This window comes from Coccomyxa subellipsoidea (genome assembly GCF_000258705.1).
Source record: "Coccomyxa subellipsoidea C-169, whole genome shotgun sequence".
Taxonomy (NCBI): domain Eukaryota; kingdom Viridiplantae; phylum Chlorophyta; class Trebouxiophyceae; family Coccomyxaceae; genus Coccomyxa; species Coccomyxa subellipsoidea.
This window is the reverse complement of record NW_005178040.1, coordinates 257,451-274,229: the sequence shown is the minus strand read 5'-3', so window position 1 is coordinate 274,229 and position 16,779 is coordinate 257,451. Positions and strand designations below refer to the sequence as shown.

General features: G+C 51.6%; 3 protein-coding genes and 1 non-coding gene across 4 annotated transcripts; 2 read left to right on the top strand and 2 right to left on the bottom strand.

Annotated features, from left to right (window-relative positions):
* On the bottom strand, window positions 1-5,406 carry COCSUDRAFT_60694 (hypothetical protein; the record flags this gene model as incomplete). Its single annotated transcript, XM_005650167.1, has 12 exons — window positions 1-234; window positions 482-559; window positions 804-911; window positions 1,327-1,476; window positions 1,765-2,760; window positions 2,957-3,052; window positions 3,324-3,422; window positions 3,649-3,786; window positions 3,986-4,095; window positions 4,557-4,781; window positions 5,019-5,247; window positions 5,380-5,406. 12 exons carry the CDS (start codon window positions 5,404-5,406, stop codon window positions 1-3), a joined length of 2,490 nt encoding a protein of 829 aa, XP_005650224.1.
* A 1,385-nt stretch (window positions 5,407-6,791) lies between these two features.
* Window positions 6,792-11,420, bottom strand: COCSUDRAFT_39973 (hypothetical protein; the record flags this gene model as incomplete). Its single annotated transcript, XM_005650166.1, has 10 exons — window positions 6,792-6,953; window positions 7,135-7,241; window positions 7,507-7,782; window positions 7,876-8,052; window positions 9,410-9,463; window positions 10,108-10,285; window positions 10,388-10,540; window positions 10,649-10,804; window positions 10,960-11,076; window positions 11,328-11,420. The coding sequence occupies 10 exons, from the start codon at window positions 11,418-11,420 to the stop codon at window positions 6,792-6,794; spliced, it is 1,473 nt and encodes a 490-aa protein (XP_005650223.1).
* Window positions 11,421-14,242: 2,822 nt separating this feature from the next.
* On the top strand, window positions 14,243-14,326 carry COCSUDRAFT_t23. The gene has a single exon. It is a non-coding gene; the product is annotated as a tRNA-Leu (tRNA).
* A 36-nt stretch (window positions 14,327-14,362) lies between these two features.
* COCSUDRAFT_52537 (hypothetical protein) lies at window positions 14,363-16,690 on the top strand. The gene is made up of 7 exons (XM_005650165.1): window positions 14,363-14,515; window positions 14,753-14,898; window positions 15,039-15,154; window positions 15,356-15,494; window positions 15,705-15,769; window positions 15,988-16,044; window positions 16,278-16,690. Exons 3-7 carry the CDS (start codon window positions 15,080-15,082, stop codon window positions 16,362-16,364), a joined length of 423 nt encoding a protein of 140 aa, XP_005650222.1. The 5' UTR covers window positions 14,363-14,515; window positions 14,753-14,898; window positions 15,039-15,079; the 3' UTR covers window positions 16,365-16,690.
* Window positions 16,691-16,779: the final 89 nt, after the last annotated feature.

The window sequence follows — 16,779 nt, the reverse complement described above, 5'->3', positions numbered from 1 at the left end:
TCACTTTTTTAAGGATTGAAATTTCTTGATGAGGTCCACAGCCACGGTGATGCCCTCTGCCAGCTTCAGCTGAGGACCCGAGCTCCATATCGTGCGCCCGTTGCTGTTGCGCAGAATCAGCGTGCCCCCATTCTGGAGCACAAGCCTTGTCTGGCGGTCTCCCTTCCCATCTGTGTTGCTGGCCCAGCCCGCAAACCGGCCCTCTGCTCCGTACAGGACCAGATTGCCATCTTCCTGCAATCACACTGCAGCAGTCAACACACACATCGGGCAGCCCGCGCACTCATGCGCACGCCAAGTGCCCGTGGCTGGAAGGCATGGGCTAGGAATTCTTGCTTTTGCCAGATCAGATGATATTAATCATCAGGGACACACGATGGCACACGATGGATGCAAAGTACCTATCATCGATCAGCAGCAGGAGTGCTGGAAACTGCTGGAACTGATACATCCGATTACTAAAGTTAGTAACCATGCTGACCTGGAGGGTGAGCCTGGTTGGCTTGGGCCGCGCATGGCTGGTGTTGGTGGCCCAAACCACGGTTCCATCCTTGTACACCTGCGCACCCCACCCCCGAATAAGGTCATTGGGCTAACTTCTTTGAACTTTTTGCTTTGAAGCCACATTTCAACAGACTTGTTCATTCACGGCCATGCAGCTACATCATGTACAGGATGTGATGACCTGCCACTGGCTCTGGCATTTACTGAAAATTTATGGCTGCTTATCAGCCCGCAAGAGTGAATGAATTCAAATTCAGAAACCGGTTGCACAGCGTGAGGGTATGATATGGTAATCGCACCACAAGGTTGCCGTCCTCCTGGAACGCGAATCTGCTGCGGCCGTCAGGCGACGCCATGCACTGCCCCACGCGCAGCTCCTCTCCCGCCAGCAGTTCAGAGAAGCCGCTCTGCAGCCAGCAAACTTCGTATCAGTCAGTCGGTAACATGTATTGCATTCAGCTGATTTAGGGTTTTTAGTTGAACACAATAAATGTAGACCCTAAAATCTCTAAAAGAATTATTAAGGTTGGTTGGTCTGATGTCTGGCGGGATCCCAAGCGTCAGTGCCGAGCATGGCTTCTTGATCTACACACCAGGAAATGATACGCAGAATTTTGCAATGATCTGCTCTCACATAAGGGGTCCTATTCTGCACACTCGTACAGACAGAAACAGGCATGATTTGACCAAAATGGACTGACCAAAATGGACTGACAACACTGAGAAAGCTAGGGCTGGTCACGTTGATCTGATGGGCCAACATTTGTACTGCTAGAAGGGACTGAGTGAGGAATGGGATGGTTTGACGCAGAAAGATGTTACAAGCAAGCTGTCATCCTCGACCAGCCACTGCCAGTCATCCACTTCAAAGTAGCGCACTGTGGCGCTCTTCTGGCGCTCCAGTTCTGCGCGCTCAATCTCCTCTTGCTGCTTCTTCGCAGCCTCCCTCTGCTGCTCTGCCTGCAGCTCCAGCTGCACGCAAATCCAACCGTCTTCAATTCACAAGCCTCCTTGTAAGCGCCTTGTGTCTTGTCATGGCCCTTGCTGGTAGGGGCCGGCATACGTGCTGAGCAATATGTCAACGGCTAGTTGGTTTTGGCCTGGACTGCTTGATTTCTTAAAAGATCAGTATGCTTGACAGTCTGTTCCTACAGTTCTCTGAATACCTTGACTTTTCAGCAGGATCAGTGTGTGACAAAATAAAAGCTCAAAGATATGCGTGAGATGCAAATTGAAAGGAGTGGAGGAGAAACAGCAAACCTCCTCCAGACGGCGCTGGGCTTCGGCCTGCTGAGCTCTGGCAGCAGCCGCCTCAGCCTCGCGGGTGGCCTTCGCTGCCGCCTCTGTCTCGCGCACCTTTTGAGCCGCCGCTTCCGCGATACGCGCCTGCTCGGCAGCGGCTTCGGCCTCGCGCAGCCGCCTTGCGGCCACCTCCGCCTCCAAAGCGCGCATCGCGTTTGCCTCGGCTTCGCGCGCCCGTGAGGCTGCCAGCTCGGCATCCTGCCGCTGCCGCTCTGCATCTGTCTGCCGAGCACGGTGCGCGGCTGCCTCCTCCTCGCGCGCCTTGTTCGCTGCGGCCTGCGCCCGGAGCGCCACGCTGGCGGTCGCCTCGGCATCGGCTGCGCGCTTGGCGGCAGCAGCAGCCGCGGCCTTCTGCCACTGGACCTCCGCAGCGTTCGCCTTGGCCTGGGCCTCAAGTGCGGCGCGAGCCGCCGCCTCATAGTCCCGGGTGTGCTGTGCGGCAGCTGCCGCGTCGGCTGCGCGCTGCGCGGCCGCCTCGGCTTCGCGTCGTTGACGCTCGGCCTCAGCTTGCCGGGCGCGACCGGCCGCCGCCTCGGCTTCCAGCGCCTTCTTTGCGGCCGCTTCGGACTCGCGTGCGCGCTTTGCGGCGGCCTCCGCCTTTTGCGCCCGCGCCGCAGCCGCCGCTGCATCGCGCTCCCGCTGCTCATCCGCCGCAGCCTCCTGCTCGAGCTTCTCGGCAGCTTCCTTTTCTTTTGCGCGCAGTGTGCGCTCCTTGTGCGCAGCCGCCTCGGCCGCACGCTGCCGCTGCGCCGCGGCCTCCATTGCCGCGGTTTCTGCGGCAGTCTCGCGGTCCTGCAACTCGCGCAGCAGCGGCGCGAAGTGGCCGTTGATGAAGCGGCTGCGCAGCTGCCATTTGGAGGGGCAGGTGTTCTTCTTGCTGGAGTAGTACTCCTCGTCCCATGCTGCCAGCTCAGCCTCTAACTTCTCCGCAGTCGCATACGGGTTGACCGCCACCTGATCATCAGTGTGGGGTATTTTGAGCATGCAAACATCCAGTAGAAGGCAGTCCTGAAGCAGCAAATCTCTCCTGGACTGCAGCTGTGTCAATGTGTGGGCATGGCGCAATCGGCAGCATATAGCGCCATGTGCGGAGGAGGTCTTGACAGCCACACTCCGGAGTTTGTCCACCAAAATCACAAGTGAGTCCCACCTGGGAGATGCGGTGCTTGCCGGCAGCAATGAGCTGCTCACACTCCGCCTCAGCAACACCAACTGTGTTGCCCTGTGCCGGTGGCATTTGCTGCTGCTGCAAACAAAAAAACACTCATTAGCCGCTATGATGAATGTGGTTAGATATATTCCAATGCCCAGACTCTTTCCCGTTCAAGCAACAGCACGGACCATCTAGCTGCCGGGGAATATTGCACAATAGCTAAACAGCAGCCAAACCGGTGCTACAATTCCGTGAGCTTTATAGACATCAGGGATCGCTTCCAGAAGAATAAAGACAGAAAAACTTGATTGGCCATCAGGTGCAGGCGTTATATCCAGTGCAAGGGAGCCACATACTGACTCACCGTGGCATGCTGCTCTTGGCGTGACAGAGGGACAGATCTTGGGGTTGGCGTCCGACCGGCAGCCGATGCCGGTAGCTCTTGATAGTCATCCAAATAGTCCTGCAGAGAGAGCAGCCACCGCAATGAGTCAACAAAGGAGCCATTTCTGCCATTGCTGGCTCTTCCTATACATACCCAGCCACCAAAGGTTGCTGTCGCTGTTGCGGCAGTACTTTATTTGCTGCTGCTTCACATGCAAACTACAAAACCCCCAAGCCTGGCCTGGCACAAGAGCCTGACAGCCCTAGCAGGACTTGCTGTCCCATAGGGGAGAAGAAATAAGCACCTGGGCTGCGAAGAGGGCGTGCTGCAGGCCGCGCATGATGAGGACTCCAACATCAGGCGTGGGCTCGTACTCGTTGCTGAAACTCTTCATTGGGAACACATCCTTTGTGCCCCCGCTGCCACTCAGCGAAGCCACCTCCTGTGACAAGCATCTAAAGTCAAGTAGACCATGCATGATACTCTTGTAACAGGCACTTTGTGTATACACTCTCTTGATGGTTAGGAAATTCATATTTTGTGGTAGCAAAGGAGTTTGCCTCTGGGCACAAGCCGAGTTTACAGCGTTAGTCATACCACAAAACATTTTAAAGACAAGATTTTGAGGACAGTGGCCTTACGCTCATGATCGCGGCGATGCGCGCGCTTGAGAAGATTGAGGAGACTCCTCTTGTATTGATCTCCGGGTCATATTCGTCCACCTTGGTCAGGAATACCAGTGTCGGAATGCCTGCGCGCAAGTGCTTGAATATTAGTAAGTGTGCGCATGCTTGAGAGTATCAGTATTTGATGACACGAGAGGCCTTTGCAGTGGGAGGCAGGAAGACTGCAGAGACAATGCACTCCTGGGTGCCTAAGTAAGATGCAAGGATGCATATAATCTGTCCAGATTATTCTGGTGTGATTCTCTGAAAATCTATGACCCCGATTGGCGGGGGCGGGTATAAAAAATGAGCACCGTGCCCAAGGTTGGTTGGGTCTTGCTTGGATCTGGCGAGTCCATCAAGGGGTAGGATTTTGGCAGCCTTTAGCGCAGCTTGTCTGCAGACGCACCTTGCTTCTGGCAGGAGAAGCGTGTAATAATATTGAGGATAGTAATAGAAGTTCTCTGAAATGGCATTGTGCTGCACCCAAGGTATTGTTTCTGACTATCCAAGAATATATATATGCCGAAGGCAATCAGGGGCGCACCTCGGTCCATGGCAAACTTCTTCATCTGTTTGAGGCGGGTGGTGTATTCTTGGTCCGATGCACTGCAGCTGGGCACGACAAAGCACACGCAGTGCACCCTGTCTGCCAGGGCAGGGTACGCGAAGAAATCGCGGCTTTGGGGGTGGATCGGCTGAGACAGGTCAAAGCCGTGGGATACATTGCCGTCCAGAATGTACCCCAGCTCACCGGCCTGATACTCCCTGTCTGTCCAGCCGGCACAGTCCCACAGGAGAAAGGGGGCTTCAAATGCCCCTCCTGCAATGGCCAGAGTTCTTCCTGAGCACTTGAACAAGGAGCTCAACTTTGCAGCTCCTAGAGCTGCCCGTCAGTTGACGCCTGTCTCAAGGCAAGTCTGTGAAGTCTGCTCCACAGCTGGCAGCGAGCAAATGCTAAGCAAGCAACGCACTAAAAACGACTTGAAAAGTGGTTGGTGGAGCTGACCTTGAGGACTGGTGTGCTTGAAGGTGAACTTGTTCAGGATGCGGGTGTACGAGCCCGTGCCCTGTCCGTGGGCTGCTCTGCGAGAGATTCGTCCCTTGAAGAGACTGTCGACCGAGGATATGAGGCTGCTTTTGCCGGCTCCGACGCCCCCGAAGAGTAGCACGTTCACTTTCGGCAAGTCCCTCGGGACTTCGAAAGCTGTCAGGTCCGCCATCAGCTTGGCGTAACCCTGCACTCGAACAGGCAAGCACATCTCGCTAAGTTTATTGCAAAGAGTGTATTGATCGCAAGGATGCATCCTCAAAGTCCAAGGTTGCAACACTATTTGATGTAGGTAGCTGGCAGGCTCGGGAAAACGTACCGCTGCGCCCCAGGTGACATTGGGCATTGAGTTGTTCAGTGTGGCTTAGAATGGATTATTAAGTCCTGTTTTGTCGAGCCAAGTACTTGCAAACGTGCAATCCTGGATCTGTTCGACAGGTTCTACGGTGTTGCTAGACGGACGCCGTTGGTTGTCTTAGAGTACTCTAGGACGCCGTCAATTGCCTGTGTGAGGATGCAAAGTGTCTTCTAAGTATGGAATCGAGCGTTGTCGTTTGGGACCTTGAAACTTGCATTCAACCTGCCTCGGCACTGACGAGAAACTGCTTTACATAAGGCTGACCTGTTCATTACTCATAGATCTCAGTCCTCAGATAGAGAAGGATTCCAGCACCTCTGCCGCAAGTATCATGCTGGAAGTTATAATAATAATGGTGTTTCGACGCTGTTTCCATACTGTCGCACGTCTTGAAAGTATCGAGCCTCGGGTGGTTAGGCAATTACGAGGCAGCTGTGATGGATATTTCCTTGGATCCGCCAATGATCATGCAAATCGGTAGTTCAGCTACACCCGTGATAAAATGTACAATTGAAAAAATCTTGCCCCACGACCAGCATTGCAGTGTGTCTCAGCATTGCAGAGACATGCATGCATTTCAGTTTCTGACAGATTCTTTAGCACTGCACCCCTAGCATCCCAACAGCCTCCATCATGGCGTGCAGCCCATTCTTGTGGCACGCTGTCACAGCGTGCCACAGTGGGCTTTGTCACAGTGTGGGTAATATGCATATACGTATCTTACAGTGTGTGACATGATTCTTCAGAGACACTAAATGTACAGAAGGCTCACACACAGGAAAGCCACGCTCATAAATTTTATGTGCATGCCTTGATAAGGTCAGGTAGAGTCTGCTGCTATGTTTAAAAGTCTAGCATCTAATCCGCATGCCCAGCTCAAGTTTGAAGCAGTCACAACGGGACCTGTTATTACCACCTTAGGGGTTTTGGCCAGTCTGCCCTAAATCCTGTCCCATGAGAATGCTCCCAAGTAATGCAGCCCTGCAGCGGACAACACACCAGGCACATCAAGTAAGCACACGCCAGGTGCAACTGATGCTTAGGTGCAGCTTTAGCCCTTGAAGATGTGAAAGGCATCAAGATCATACACTCATTACGCCAATGGTACGAGGAACCTGCAACATCGCATAAGCTGCACTTGGAATGACTGCATAGCTTGACAATGTGAAAGGAGCACGAGAGCATGTGCAGCAAGACACTCCTTACTCCTCCACAGTGGCATCAGGGACAGGGCCAGGGAATCCCTAAGGTGACAGAGCGGCAGTTGTTGATGCATTGAAAAGGATGCAAGGCCGTTCACAAGCTTTCCTGCAGGGCAAGGGATGTATTGTCACCTGTGGTGAGTGTAGGACAGCGGAGTGATCAGGGTGTATTCAGGGTGCGTCGTCCAGGTAGTCCTCAGCTGCGTACAAGGCGTGCTGCAGGGCACTAAGGATGAGAACCCCCACTGCGGGGTCAGGTTCATACTCGCTGCTGAAGCTCTTCATTGGAAAGACATCCTTTGTGCCTCCGCTGCCGCTGAGAGACGCCACCTCCTGTGACAGGCAGAGTTGGTGTCAGTTGAGCGCAACATGCAAATTGTCAACACTGACCTCACTGATGTATGTACAACAGAAGATGATGGCAGCCATAGTTTTGCGCAAGCTACCCTGGCAGAGGGAAGGCAGGAAGGGGAAGATTAAATTCTTGGCCATAGAGCTTCAGGACTGTTCGCACCTGCATTATAGATTTGATGCGCTGGCTGGCTCCAATCATGCGAATGTCTGCTGCCACTTCAGGGTCATACTGGTCGACCTTAGTCAGGAACACCAGCGTGGGTATGCCTGCACGTACATGCGGAACAGTGACCCCCTGGAAGAGCTTGGGCATGAAAGACTTCAGCGTTGCATGCAGAGTTGACTTCCTCATTTTTGCCACACTCTGTGATCTGTATGTGACACGACAAGATTGCCATATTTAAATGAAATCCTAAAATCTGCATAGCAGGCCGACTGCATCACTGCAACTTTGTCACTCGCTGGAGCAACATGAAAAAACAGCTGTCATTTTACTGATGTCAACCTGATGTCAACAAACACGGGTGCGCACCGCGATCCATGGCGTACTTCTTCATTTCTTTCAGGCGGGTCATGTAGTCCTGGTCTGAGGCAGCATCACAGGGCACCACAAAGCACACGCAGTGCACCCTGTCTGCCCTCTGCGGCGCAGTCACAAAGTCCCGGCTCCGCGGTGTTATTGCCTGGCTCAGATCAAACCGGTGGGGCAGGTTGCCGTCTAGAATATAGCCCAGCTCGCCGCTCTGATAGTCCCGGTCTGACCAGCCAGCACAGTCCCACAGGGCAAAGGGAGCCGTCTCGGTCTCGCCTGCATGTGCAGAAAATGTTCCCCTTCAGGCAAAACTTTCAGCCAAGCTGCAATCTGGCTGGCGGTTTATCTGTGCTTGCAAGGTTGTCTCACCTGGGCCGGAGATCTTGAAGTTGTATTTGGTGAGCGTGCGGGTGTAAGAACCGGTGCCCTGCCCGTGAGGGGCTCTGCGAGACATGCGCCCCTTGAACAGACTGTCCACAGTAGACACGAGACTGCTCTTGCCAGCACCGACGCCCCCAAACAGCAGCAGATTGATCTTCGGCAGCCCTTCCGGGATGGGAAAGGAAGAGATGGATTTTAAGAGCTTGTCGTACCCGTGCACATGCAACCCGCTGAATTTATTGCTGGCAGCAATCTTCCCACCAATTGACTCCTGCAGTCTGGAACGAGGAACTTGCTGGCAGAACCAACTAAGCATCGCCCGTTCAGGTGCCCCAGCGTTCAAGCTCCATTATGGCGACCAAGCTTTCTATGCTATATATTGGGATGAACCACCAATAATGATTTGATGAACGCTTGTATGCACCTAGGAACCGCAGCAGGACTTCTCTATTCGTACTCGAAAATTCCTCGAATGTGTCGCTGCGCGCTTTTGTTCAGAGGCAGCTGCGCTATGCAACATCGGCAAGGACTGTTGGCAAATAAAAACAAATGGAAGAACTTAGCTTCCACCGAAGACGAGCGCACCCGTTGCAGCTCAATAACAGCAGACATAGGAAATGGTGCAGGAGTCCGTCCGTTAGTCTCGGACTCAAATATGGCACGACGGAACGGTATGCGCCTTAATTAACTGTCACAAGAGTGTCATTAAAATGATTTTTGGGTTTCCAGCAGATGTTCATCTCCAGTTCGGGTGGCTAAGGTAAGAAGGTGAAATCCGGTGCCTGTTCTGGCCGTGCATGGGCAGTTTCCTCGTAACCGCCGAGATGAGCAGAACGGGGATATTCTCGTTTCTCACAAGGTGCACAGACAGTCAATGCTCACAAGCAGTAGATTTCATAGGTGTCCTACTGTCACATCGTGTGAGAGCGTCACTAGAAACAATGTCGCGTGGGGATCGTACGCGGAAGTAGATCCTCCTTTTGACCTAGCATAGAGCCAGTCACGCAACGTCTGTCTGGGGAGATACGTCACCAGTTAAATCATATTGTTTTCTGCGCAACCTTGAGATCTGTGGCTGTCTCGGCGGTGACGAAAAAGAGTCTTAGTAATGATGACAGCTGGCCATGCTCGTGGCAGCTGCATGGATGTTCCTAGTACCATGCAGGACTGGAGGATATGTGTTTTTGCGGTCAGCACGCAGAAATTCATCAAGAGCACAGGCGAATGTTTTGCTGAGACCGCCTGACAGGAAAAAGGGATTTACCATCGAGGCCAGCTGAGCTGGTCAGAGGGGAATTCAATGATCAGAATTGTTGACATCATGTCCTTTCAACTTCTAAACCATATAGTGCCTCAGAGGACAACCCGCCAATGGTTGTGTGTTACATCCAAGCATAGCAGAGGATTCTCACAGATCTCCTTTGAAATCACAGTCGGTAATCCCTTTGCAGAGCCGGACGCATTTGTCAATTTGCAAGACTTGCAAGGAATTCTGAAACGCTTTTGATGGCAGCAGAGTTACCTTCCTTTAGCCACCTATCCTCATCGATGTAGACGGTCACCACAAGGTCAAGCACTGCACACATTGCAGCATACTCATTTGCATCAGCCATGCTGGCTGCATGTGTCCAGCTGCCCTCGGCAGCAGACGGAGCAGGTTTGTTTATCACCAGCACCAAAACTCTGGGCGGCGCGGCAGCTTGTTTCCCCATGTCCCCTGTGCACAGCACAGCTCTATTAGCTGTGACTTTCACATAGCATTGAATTAACAGGACAGCCTACCATGTTTACAATTGTATAGAACTCCAGGCATGCTATATCATGCAGGAACTGGCCTGCGTTCAAGAGCATGTAAGACTAGACTCGCATGTATTGAAGGTGCGCACCGAAGACATTTGCAGCATCATTGCAGACCAGCCTTCCTTTGAGACGGTACATGCCGATGATGCAATCGCACTCTTCCCTTATCGATTCTTTCAAAATAACCTTTTTAGCCTGCAACATGTCCCTGAGCTCCTGTTGCATGTTGTCAGCATGGTTCATATTCCTGGCCACTGCCGCTCCCGTCAAGCTTATCTTCACTGCCGGCACAGGACCCCGGTCATTGCAGGACATGGAAGTAAAGTAGATCTGTTTGATAAAGGGATGCTGCGTTCAGAGGATGCAATTATTGTGTAATAGATGATCTGCAGGTTCATCCATCACATAAGTTTTAATCACCTGTTTTGGGCTCGGGCTCGGGCTCGGGCTCTGGCTCCGGCTCCGGCTCCGGCTCCGGCTTCGGCTCTGGCTCTGGCTCAACAACATCTGATTCCATATCAATTGCCTGATCCTTGTTTTCAATCTTGTGAAGGATTGCCCTCAGGAGCTGCTCCAAACCCCTTAAGGTCTTCTCAACCTGCAGAACAGAAATTCCAATTAGTCAAGAGGGCCAGGTGTCACACCAGGATTGGATCATGAATTCTGCGCCCCCTGTGTTTGCCAAGAGAACAGCGCACACCTCTTCAAGCGAGTTTCTCATGGCAAGTGAGTCATCAAGTTCAACTCCATTCTCCGCAGCTGCCCTCCCACATTCTGCCCAAGCTTTCTTTGCCGTGATTGTGGCTTGCTTGGCCTCTGCTAGCTGGGCTTGGTACATTGCTACTGTCCTTGCCTGCCGCACAGCAAGCTGAATGGACTCTTCGCTGCATGGCTCAGCAGCCCCAGCCTGGCGGCAGCCCCAGCCTGCAGACTCAACAGAGGCCATCTGGCGCCTGTGCACCTTGCTGAGCAAAGGTGCAAAGACCTCCTCGATGAAGCGGCTCCGCAGTCGCCACTTTGCAGGGCAGACAGCTGCCTCCTGTGCATAAAATTCTGCGTCCCAGGCTGCCAGCTCAGCGTGCAGATTCGCCACGCCCAAGAAAGGGTTGGCCGCCATCTGCACAGCAATCATGGCTGCCTCACAATACTTTTAGATTCCGGTAATTTCTCGCGGCTTCTTTTCTGCTGCCAAAAATGCGATGCCTGCCTGGCGGCAGTAGCGCATAGCATTACACTCAACATTGAACTTGACTGGAATTAAGAAAAGGACACCTGAGTGAGGCGCTCCTCGCCGGCTGAGATGAGCCGCTGCCACTCTTCCTCATCATTATTGCTCGTATTTTGTAGTTTGGCAGGCATGGCATCATCCGGAGTCACTGGCGTTTGCTCCTGCTGCACAGGTCACCGCTTCACTGATTTCGCAAAAGAAAAGATATACTCTGTACGTGCTGCCTCCGAAATACAGATGCATTGAAGACTCAGCACAACAAAATGATAGCAGTGTGCTTGCATGGGGCTCTGTAACTGCAGCCTGTTGAGCAAGTGAGATTAATTACTAAATAATAGTTGGCAGAGTGCATTTGAAGCAAACCTTCTGAGGACCTGCCACAGCATTTCCATCGCAAACGAAAGGAACTCACCTTTTCATTCTTGGCTGGGTCGGAAGCCGCCGTCGCAGACGTCTCATATACATCTCCCGAGTCACTATTAAGGGAATTGAGCGCTGCGCGCATGGCTTCTCGTTTGCGCTGCAATGCGTCTCTCTCGGCATTGAATGCGGCTGTGCGGGCAAGCTCACAATCCGCCACATCACGTAACAATCGTGTTAAGAGATCACTGTTGGCCTCATGCCCAAACACTCCAGGCCCCACCGCAGTAAATTCCTGCAGGTCAACAATTTTGGTGAGCTGAGCACTGGCCTTGAGACTGAGAAGATCAGTGCTGCAGCACCCTTTGAAGGCACTGTGTGTTACTACAATTTAGTCTGGCACGCACAAGGGAAAGGCCGTCACCTTCAGAGCATTCTCAGCAGCCGTCTGCAATCTCACGGCATCATAATACTTGTTGCTTGCGGCCTCAGCTGCTGCTGAGGCCTCACTGAGAGAGGCTGCTATCCTCTCTTGCTCCTTCATTAGCAAAGGCATTATCCCTGTGCCCCCAATCGGTGAACTCACTCACAGCGGATCTTCTGAAGTGGGTTGTGATCACCAGGGACACCAACTTCAGGAGACACAAGAGTGTACGGGTTTTGAAAGTAATTTTAAACGACATGAAGAATCACCTCCTCTCCACCGGTCACGTACGCAAAACAGACCGCATACTAGGTCGACAAGAACTCCATCCACTTCCGAGGTACCCGAACGACGGCATCGACGCTGCTGTTGACATCAAGAGATTAAATTTGCACACAGACTTGCGGCACTCCTCACGTCTTGCGCTAATTACTGATGTCGACAGCGATCATGTTCTCACAGTATCAGAGTCCTTGAAAATAACGAGCCTCGGGAAGCATGGCAATTACGAGGCAGTTGCTAGGGCACTTTTCTTGGATCCTCCAATCATCCCAAATAAGTTACATGCCAAGCAATAGAATTGCTACAAAATCTTGCGACAGGACAGTCAAGTACTCATGCAGTCTTCTATGTCCACAGATATATGCGCTGCAGCACCCCCACTCAATGTTTGCAGCACCCTGCATGGTCGGCTGATAAGCGAGCAGCCCATGGGCCATTCTTGCAAGAATACAAGTTCTGCCATAAACTTTCGAATATACTACAGCTACAGAAGGCTCATATACACGTGAAAGCCACATCGAAAACTGATGGGTGCCCCAATACGGGATGATAACATACTGATCTACAGACATTCACTCGGAAGTCAACAAGCATCTACTCTACACGCCCGGCTCAACCTTCGGGGACCGTTGAACAATTGCATTATTGCATTCAATCACATCTGCTTCTTGGCGCTGCTGCACATCTAGGGGCTAAGCCAGCTCGCCCTGTAGCCTGTCCCCTTGCAGTGCTGGCAAGGAATGCAACCCTGCAGCAAAAAAGACACCACAGCATGTCGGCGCAAATTTGATCACACCAGCTCTGGACCTGTGCAATGCAAGTAATGCCTGCTCCTGACCCAAGCCCCTTGAAGACTGAAATGGACTGAGGCGATGCAATCATCACATTAAAGAGTGGTGCGGAATAGGCGAAGGAATTTCACATCTGCGCTTCTTCGACACCTGCCATACATCTTCTCACATACATGGCCCCGGCTGGCGAGGGGGGGGTAAAAATATTGAGCACCGTGCCCACGGTTACCTGGGTCTTGCTTGGATCTGGCAAGTCCAACAAGGGGTAATATTTGGCAGCCATTACATGCAGCTTGTCTGCATCGCACCTTGCCTTCGGCAGGAACATCCTGTAATTATAATTGAAATAGAACATCTTCTCAAGGGCAGCTGGGCGCACCTTGCTCCTGCAGATGGGGCAGGGCTTGCAGCCAGACTCCACGGAGCAAAAGAGATACTCTCCTAAACGCATGGCTCCTGCAAAACCACACCGATTGATCCCAACAAACCCAGGACCACAGTGTGCTATTACTCTAGAGAAGAATGTAAAGCTTCAAGAGTGGGCGAGTAGCTTGCGAGGTGACCAAGCAATGATGAATGTAGCAATGTGCCTCACCTGTTGAGTTGCACCATGTGCACGGCTGATGACCTGTGCCCTCACAGCAAGTGCAGGTACTGGGCTTTGCGTTCTGCAGCAGGCACAGAGAAACCCTTTCAGGGCTTAACTAGCTGGGCGGCTGCAAAGGTGACCAACTTGTGAAGGTGATGATGGACTATGGTAGATCAGGTACTCAATAGAGCTGTCTCATATCAGTTTTTAAAAGGGACAATGCCAGCACAGCGCAGTCACCTTTGAGACCTTCCAGGTGAGTTCTAAGTGCTGGGAAGCCCTCTGTACTCCCTTAGGATCTGCATACTTCGCGAACTCGGCCTCCCAGCTTTGCCCAGCTGCCTCAGAGCGGCCACGAGCAAAGCTGCAAATCCTAGACCTCCTGCTACAGGCTCTGCTCGGTCCTGATTGCAGAAGTCTGCCAGAGGCATGCTGCCCCTGCAAGCTCATGCACTGGCATTGTTCTTGCATGCTAACAGAGCAATACAGGAAAATTGTTGCGGGCAAGAGCCTCTACGAGGCGATGCTGACTCCCCTCCCTCTTTGTAATTCTCAAGTCCAGGCGATGGCAAAGATCCCCTGCTATTATAGACTCGATGCCAAAATTTGCGCTGGAGATTAATCTTGCTCCTAAATTCAATTTACAGCTATGCGCTGGAAATCTCCCTTGTCAATTCTCTATTTGCAGGGCAACTTAGTGACCAGCACTCCTTGTGTGAAGACGAAGTCGTGCACTAATCCTCGACGTCTTGCTTCCATACATTCACATCTAGAAATAGATTGTTCCTGAAAATTTGATATGCTGCAATAAATTGTGTGACACGTCCCCATCAACCGTATAGATAGCTTAGAAAATGGCGAAATGACATTTGTGAATGGGCGGATGGTTGCCGGAGTGGTCTAACGGGCGGGCCTTAAGATCCCGTAGGCGAAAGTCTGCGTGGGTTCGAACCCCACACCATCCATTGTTTTTTTTTCTCGCTCCCCAAACATCCTTCAGACAGCAGCTTTCCTATTTCTTTCTGATCCGGTCCGACAACTAAGGAATTTGAATATACAACCAGAGTGCACTGGCTTGACGCGACCACTTCAGTTCAACGGAATGAACAACTTGTGCAACACCCTGCAGCACAGGCATCTGGCCGTTTTCACGGGTGTGTGCACACTTTAATGATTTTATGATGGCGCTTCATTGTCTAAATTCGCTCGCTGTGGTCGTCACAGCTTACAGCTGTATGTTCCTCCAGAAGCATGTGATCAGTACTATAAGCTTTACATGTGCTGGATAATGGCAGAAGATGCGTAGATGAGCCACATTGGGAGTAAATAATGTACTCTGAACCTCAATCCACCAAAGAAAGTTCACCGACGATATATCAATACTGTTTCAGGTGAAAGGCTGGCATTGAGGAGAGGCCTTAATCCACGCACCTTGCTACAAAGGCAGGCAAAGCAGCGCAGGACGAAAGAGAATGACAGCAGGCTTCATTGCTATGCAAAGAAGGGCTTTGGAGCCAGCACAAAGGCGAAGAACAAGGTCTGTACAGCCGAGCTACCTCCTTTCAGACTCGTGTGCCCCTATCATTCAGAATATCGCTCCATTCCCATCGATTATCTTCAAGACACACCTACAGCATGGTTGCCACATCACTGTGGTATCTTGTGGTTGCTGTGCAGAGGAAGACATCAGGGCCATCCTTGCAAGAGGACAACCCAGAATGGGTGCCTGTGGCATATGTATCAGAGTTCAAGGTACCACATTCTGCCAGCCACGATCCTCCATTTATCTTCTGGTGACACCTTTGGACTACCTTATTGCCAACAAGCCGCTACCAAATCTCGCCTGACGCTGCCCTTCAGAATGCATCCATGGATTTCTAAATTTCGTGCTTTTTAGTGGCTTTTGCCGGCACTTAGAGCAAAGAGAGAGAGAGAGAGAGAGAGAGAGTGAGAGAGAGAGAATCACACAGCTTAGAGGGTTCACTGGTGTGCAGGATGGGAAGGATACAATGCCGAAGATATTGAGGGACAATAGCGCAATTGTACTGTACCAAGTGGGCAGCGAGGTTTACTGCTCGGACGCCAATTCCACGGCTTTCAAGTTCCCACTTATCGATGCAAATATCATTGAGCGTGAGTGCCTTCTGCATCATTGATCTATCCTGCAATTTGCTCAGCTATCCTGGCAGAAGTGCTTACTTCCAAGTCCTGCAGGGTGAATCTTTTCCGACCATCCTGTACTGTGCTGTAAATGCTGTCTGCTGTTTTGTTGTTGACTTACTTGGTATATTTTGCAAGCAAATGCCCATACAGAAGTCACAACAAGCTTTTAAAAATTTCCAGGGGAGGATGGGCCAGCAGTTGAGGTTCCTTTGGACGGGACTGTGTATGATTTGGAAACTGGCAAGGTGATCTACTGATGCAATCATCTCAATTTTTTTGCCAGACTTGCCTGCAATGCAGACCTCCTAGCAAGTATTGAAGCATCTGCATTAGCTCTGCTGCACGTAGACCTAATTGCAAAGAGCTAATTGGATGCCAAGTACAGCCTTACATTTCTGCATGCATGTCAGGTTCATGGTATGCTTGGAAAGTGACACATAACTGAATTGATCGCCATGTGCAGGTATTGGAATGGTGCCCCAAGAACAATCCAGTGAGATTCCTTCTTGGCGCCCTGAAGGCGAGGCAACACTATCTTTTCTGCCGCCCTGCTTAATTTGCCCACTTGATCATGTATTCAACGTACTTGATGCACGCAATAGCTTCTTGTACCTTGCATGGTAGCATCCCTGTGACCCTCACACAGTAACACTCTCTCACTAGCAGTATTGTTCCTCTTGTGTAAGGAAATTGCTCGCTCTGATGCCCACAAGAAACTACTTGCTGATGATCTTGTGTGGCGCTACTGAACAGGAGAAGTCTGAGCCGGTGAATTTGCGAGTTTACCCGGCGAGGGTCAACAGTGAGGGGAAGATTTTTGTGAAATTTGCGCCGGAGTGAGTCCCTCAAATTTGAGAACAACAGAAGAGCTGAGTGAGAGGAAGAGCGGAATCTTGAACGTGTGTGCGCATGGCGAATTTGATGCTGGGAGTGTTACCAAGGGTGTAAACACTGATCGCAGCTACAGCTCTGGATATTATAGAATGCTAGACCTTCTGTCTTCTCAGTGCTGGGCAGAACATGCTTTCGTTGCCCCAAGCAAGCACCAAACAATTGCAGTCGAGCTATGTCAATGCAGTTTGTATTTTGAGTGGCATGCGATGCTCGATGGGGAAATGAAAAGATGAAGTGGAATCAAGCTGGACGATTGTAGAGGCCCCAGCTCCTGCTTGAATTCATCTTCCATTCAAAATGAGCACGTGCGCACGGCGCCGGCATGCCTGCTGTGGCTGCGGCTGCGGCTATAAGTTGCGGA

Coding starts and splice junctions, on each gene's coding strand:
- COCSUDRAFT_52537 (XM_005650165.1), top strand. CDS start 15,080: ATGGGTGCCTGTGGCATATGTATCAGAGTTCAAGGTACCACATTCTGC. Junction 15,495..15,704: donor CGATGCAAATATCATTGAGC/GTGAGTGCCTTC, acceptor AAAAATTTCCAG/GGGAGGATGGGCCAGCAGTT. Junction 16,045..16,277: donor TCCTTCTTGGCGCCCTGAAG/GCGAGGCAACAC, acceptor GCTACTGAACAG/GAGAAGTCTGAGCCGGTGAA.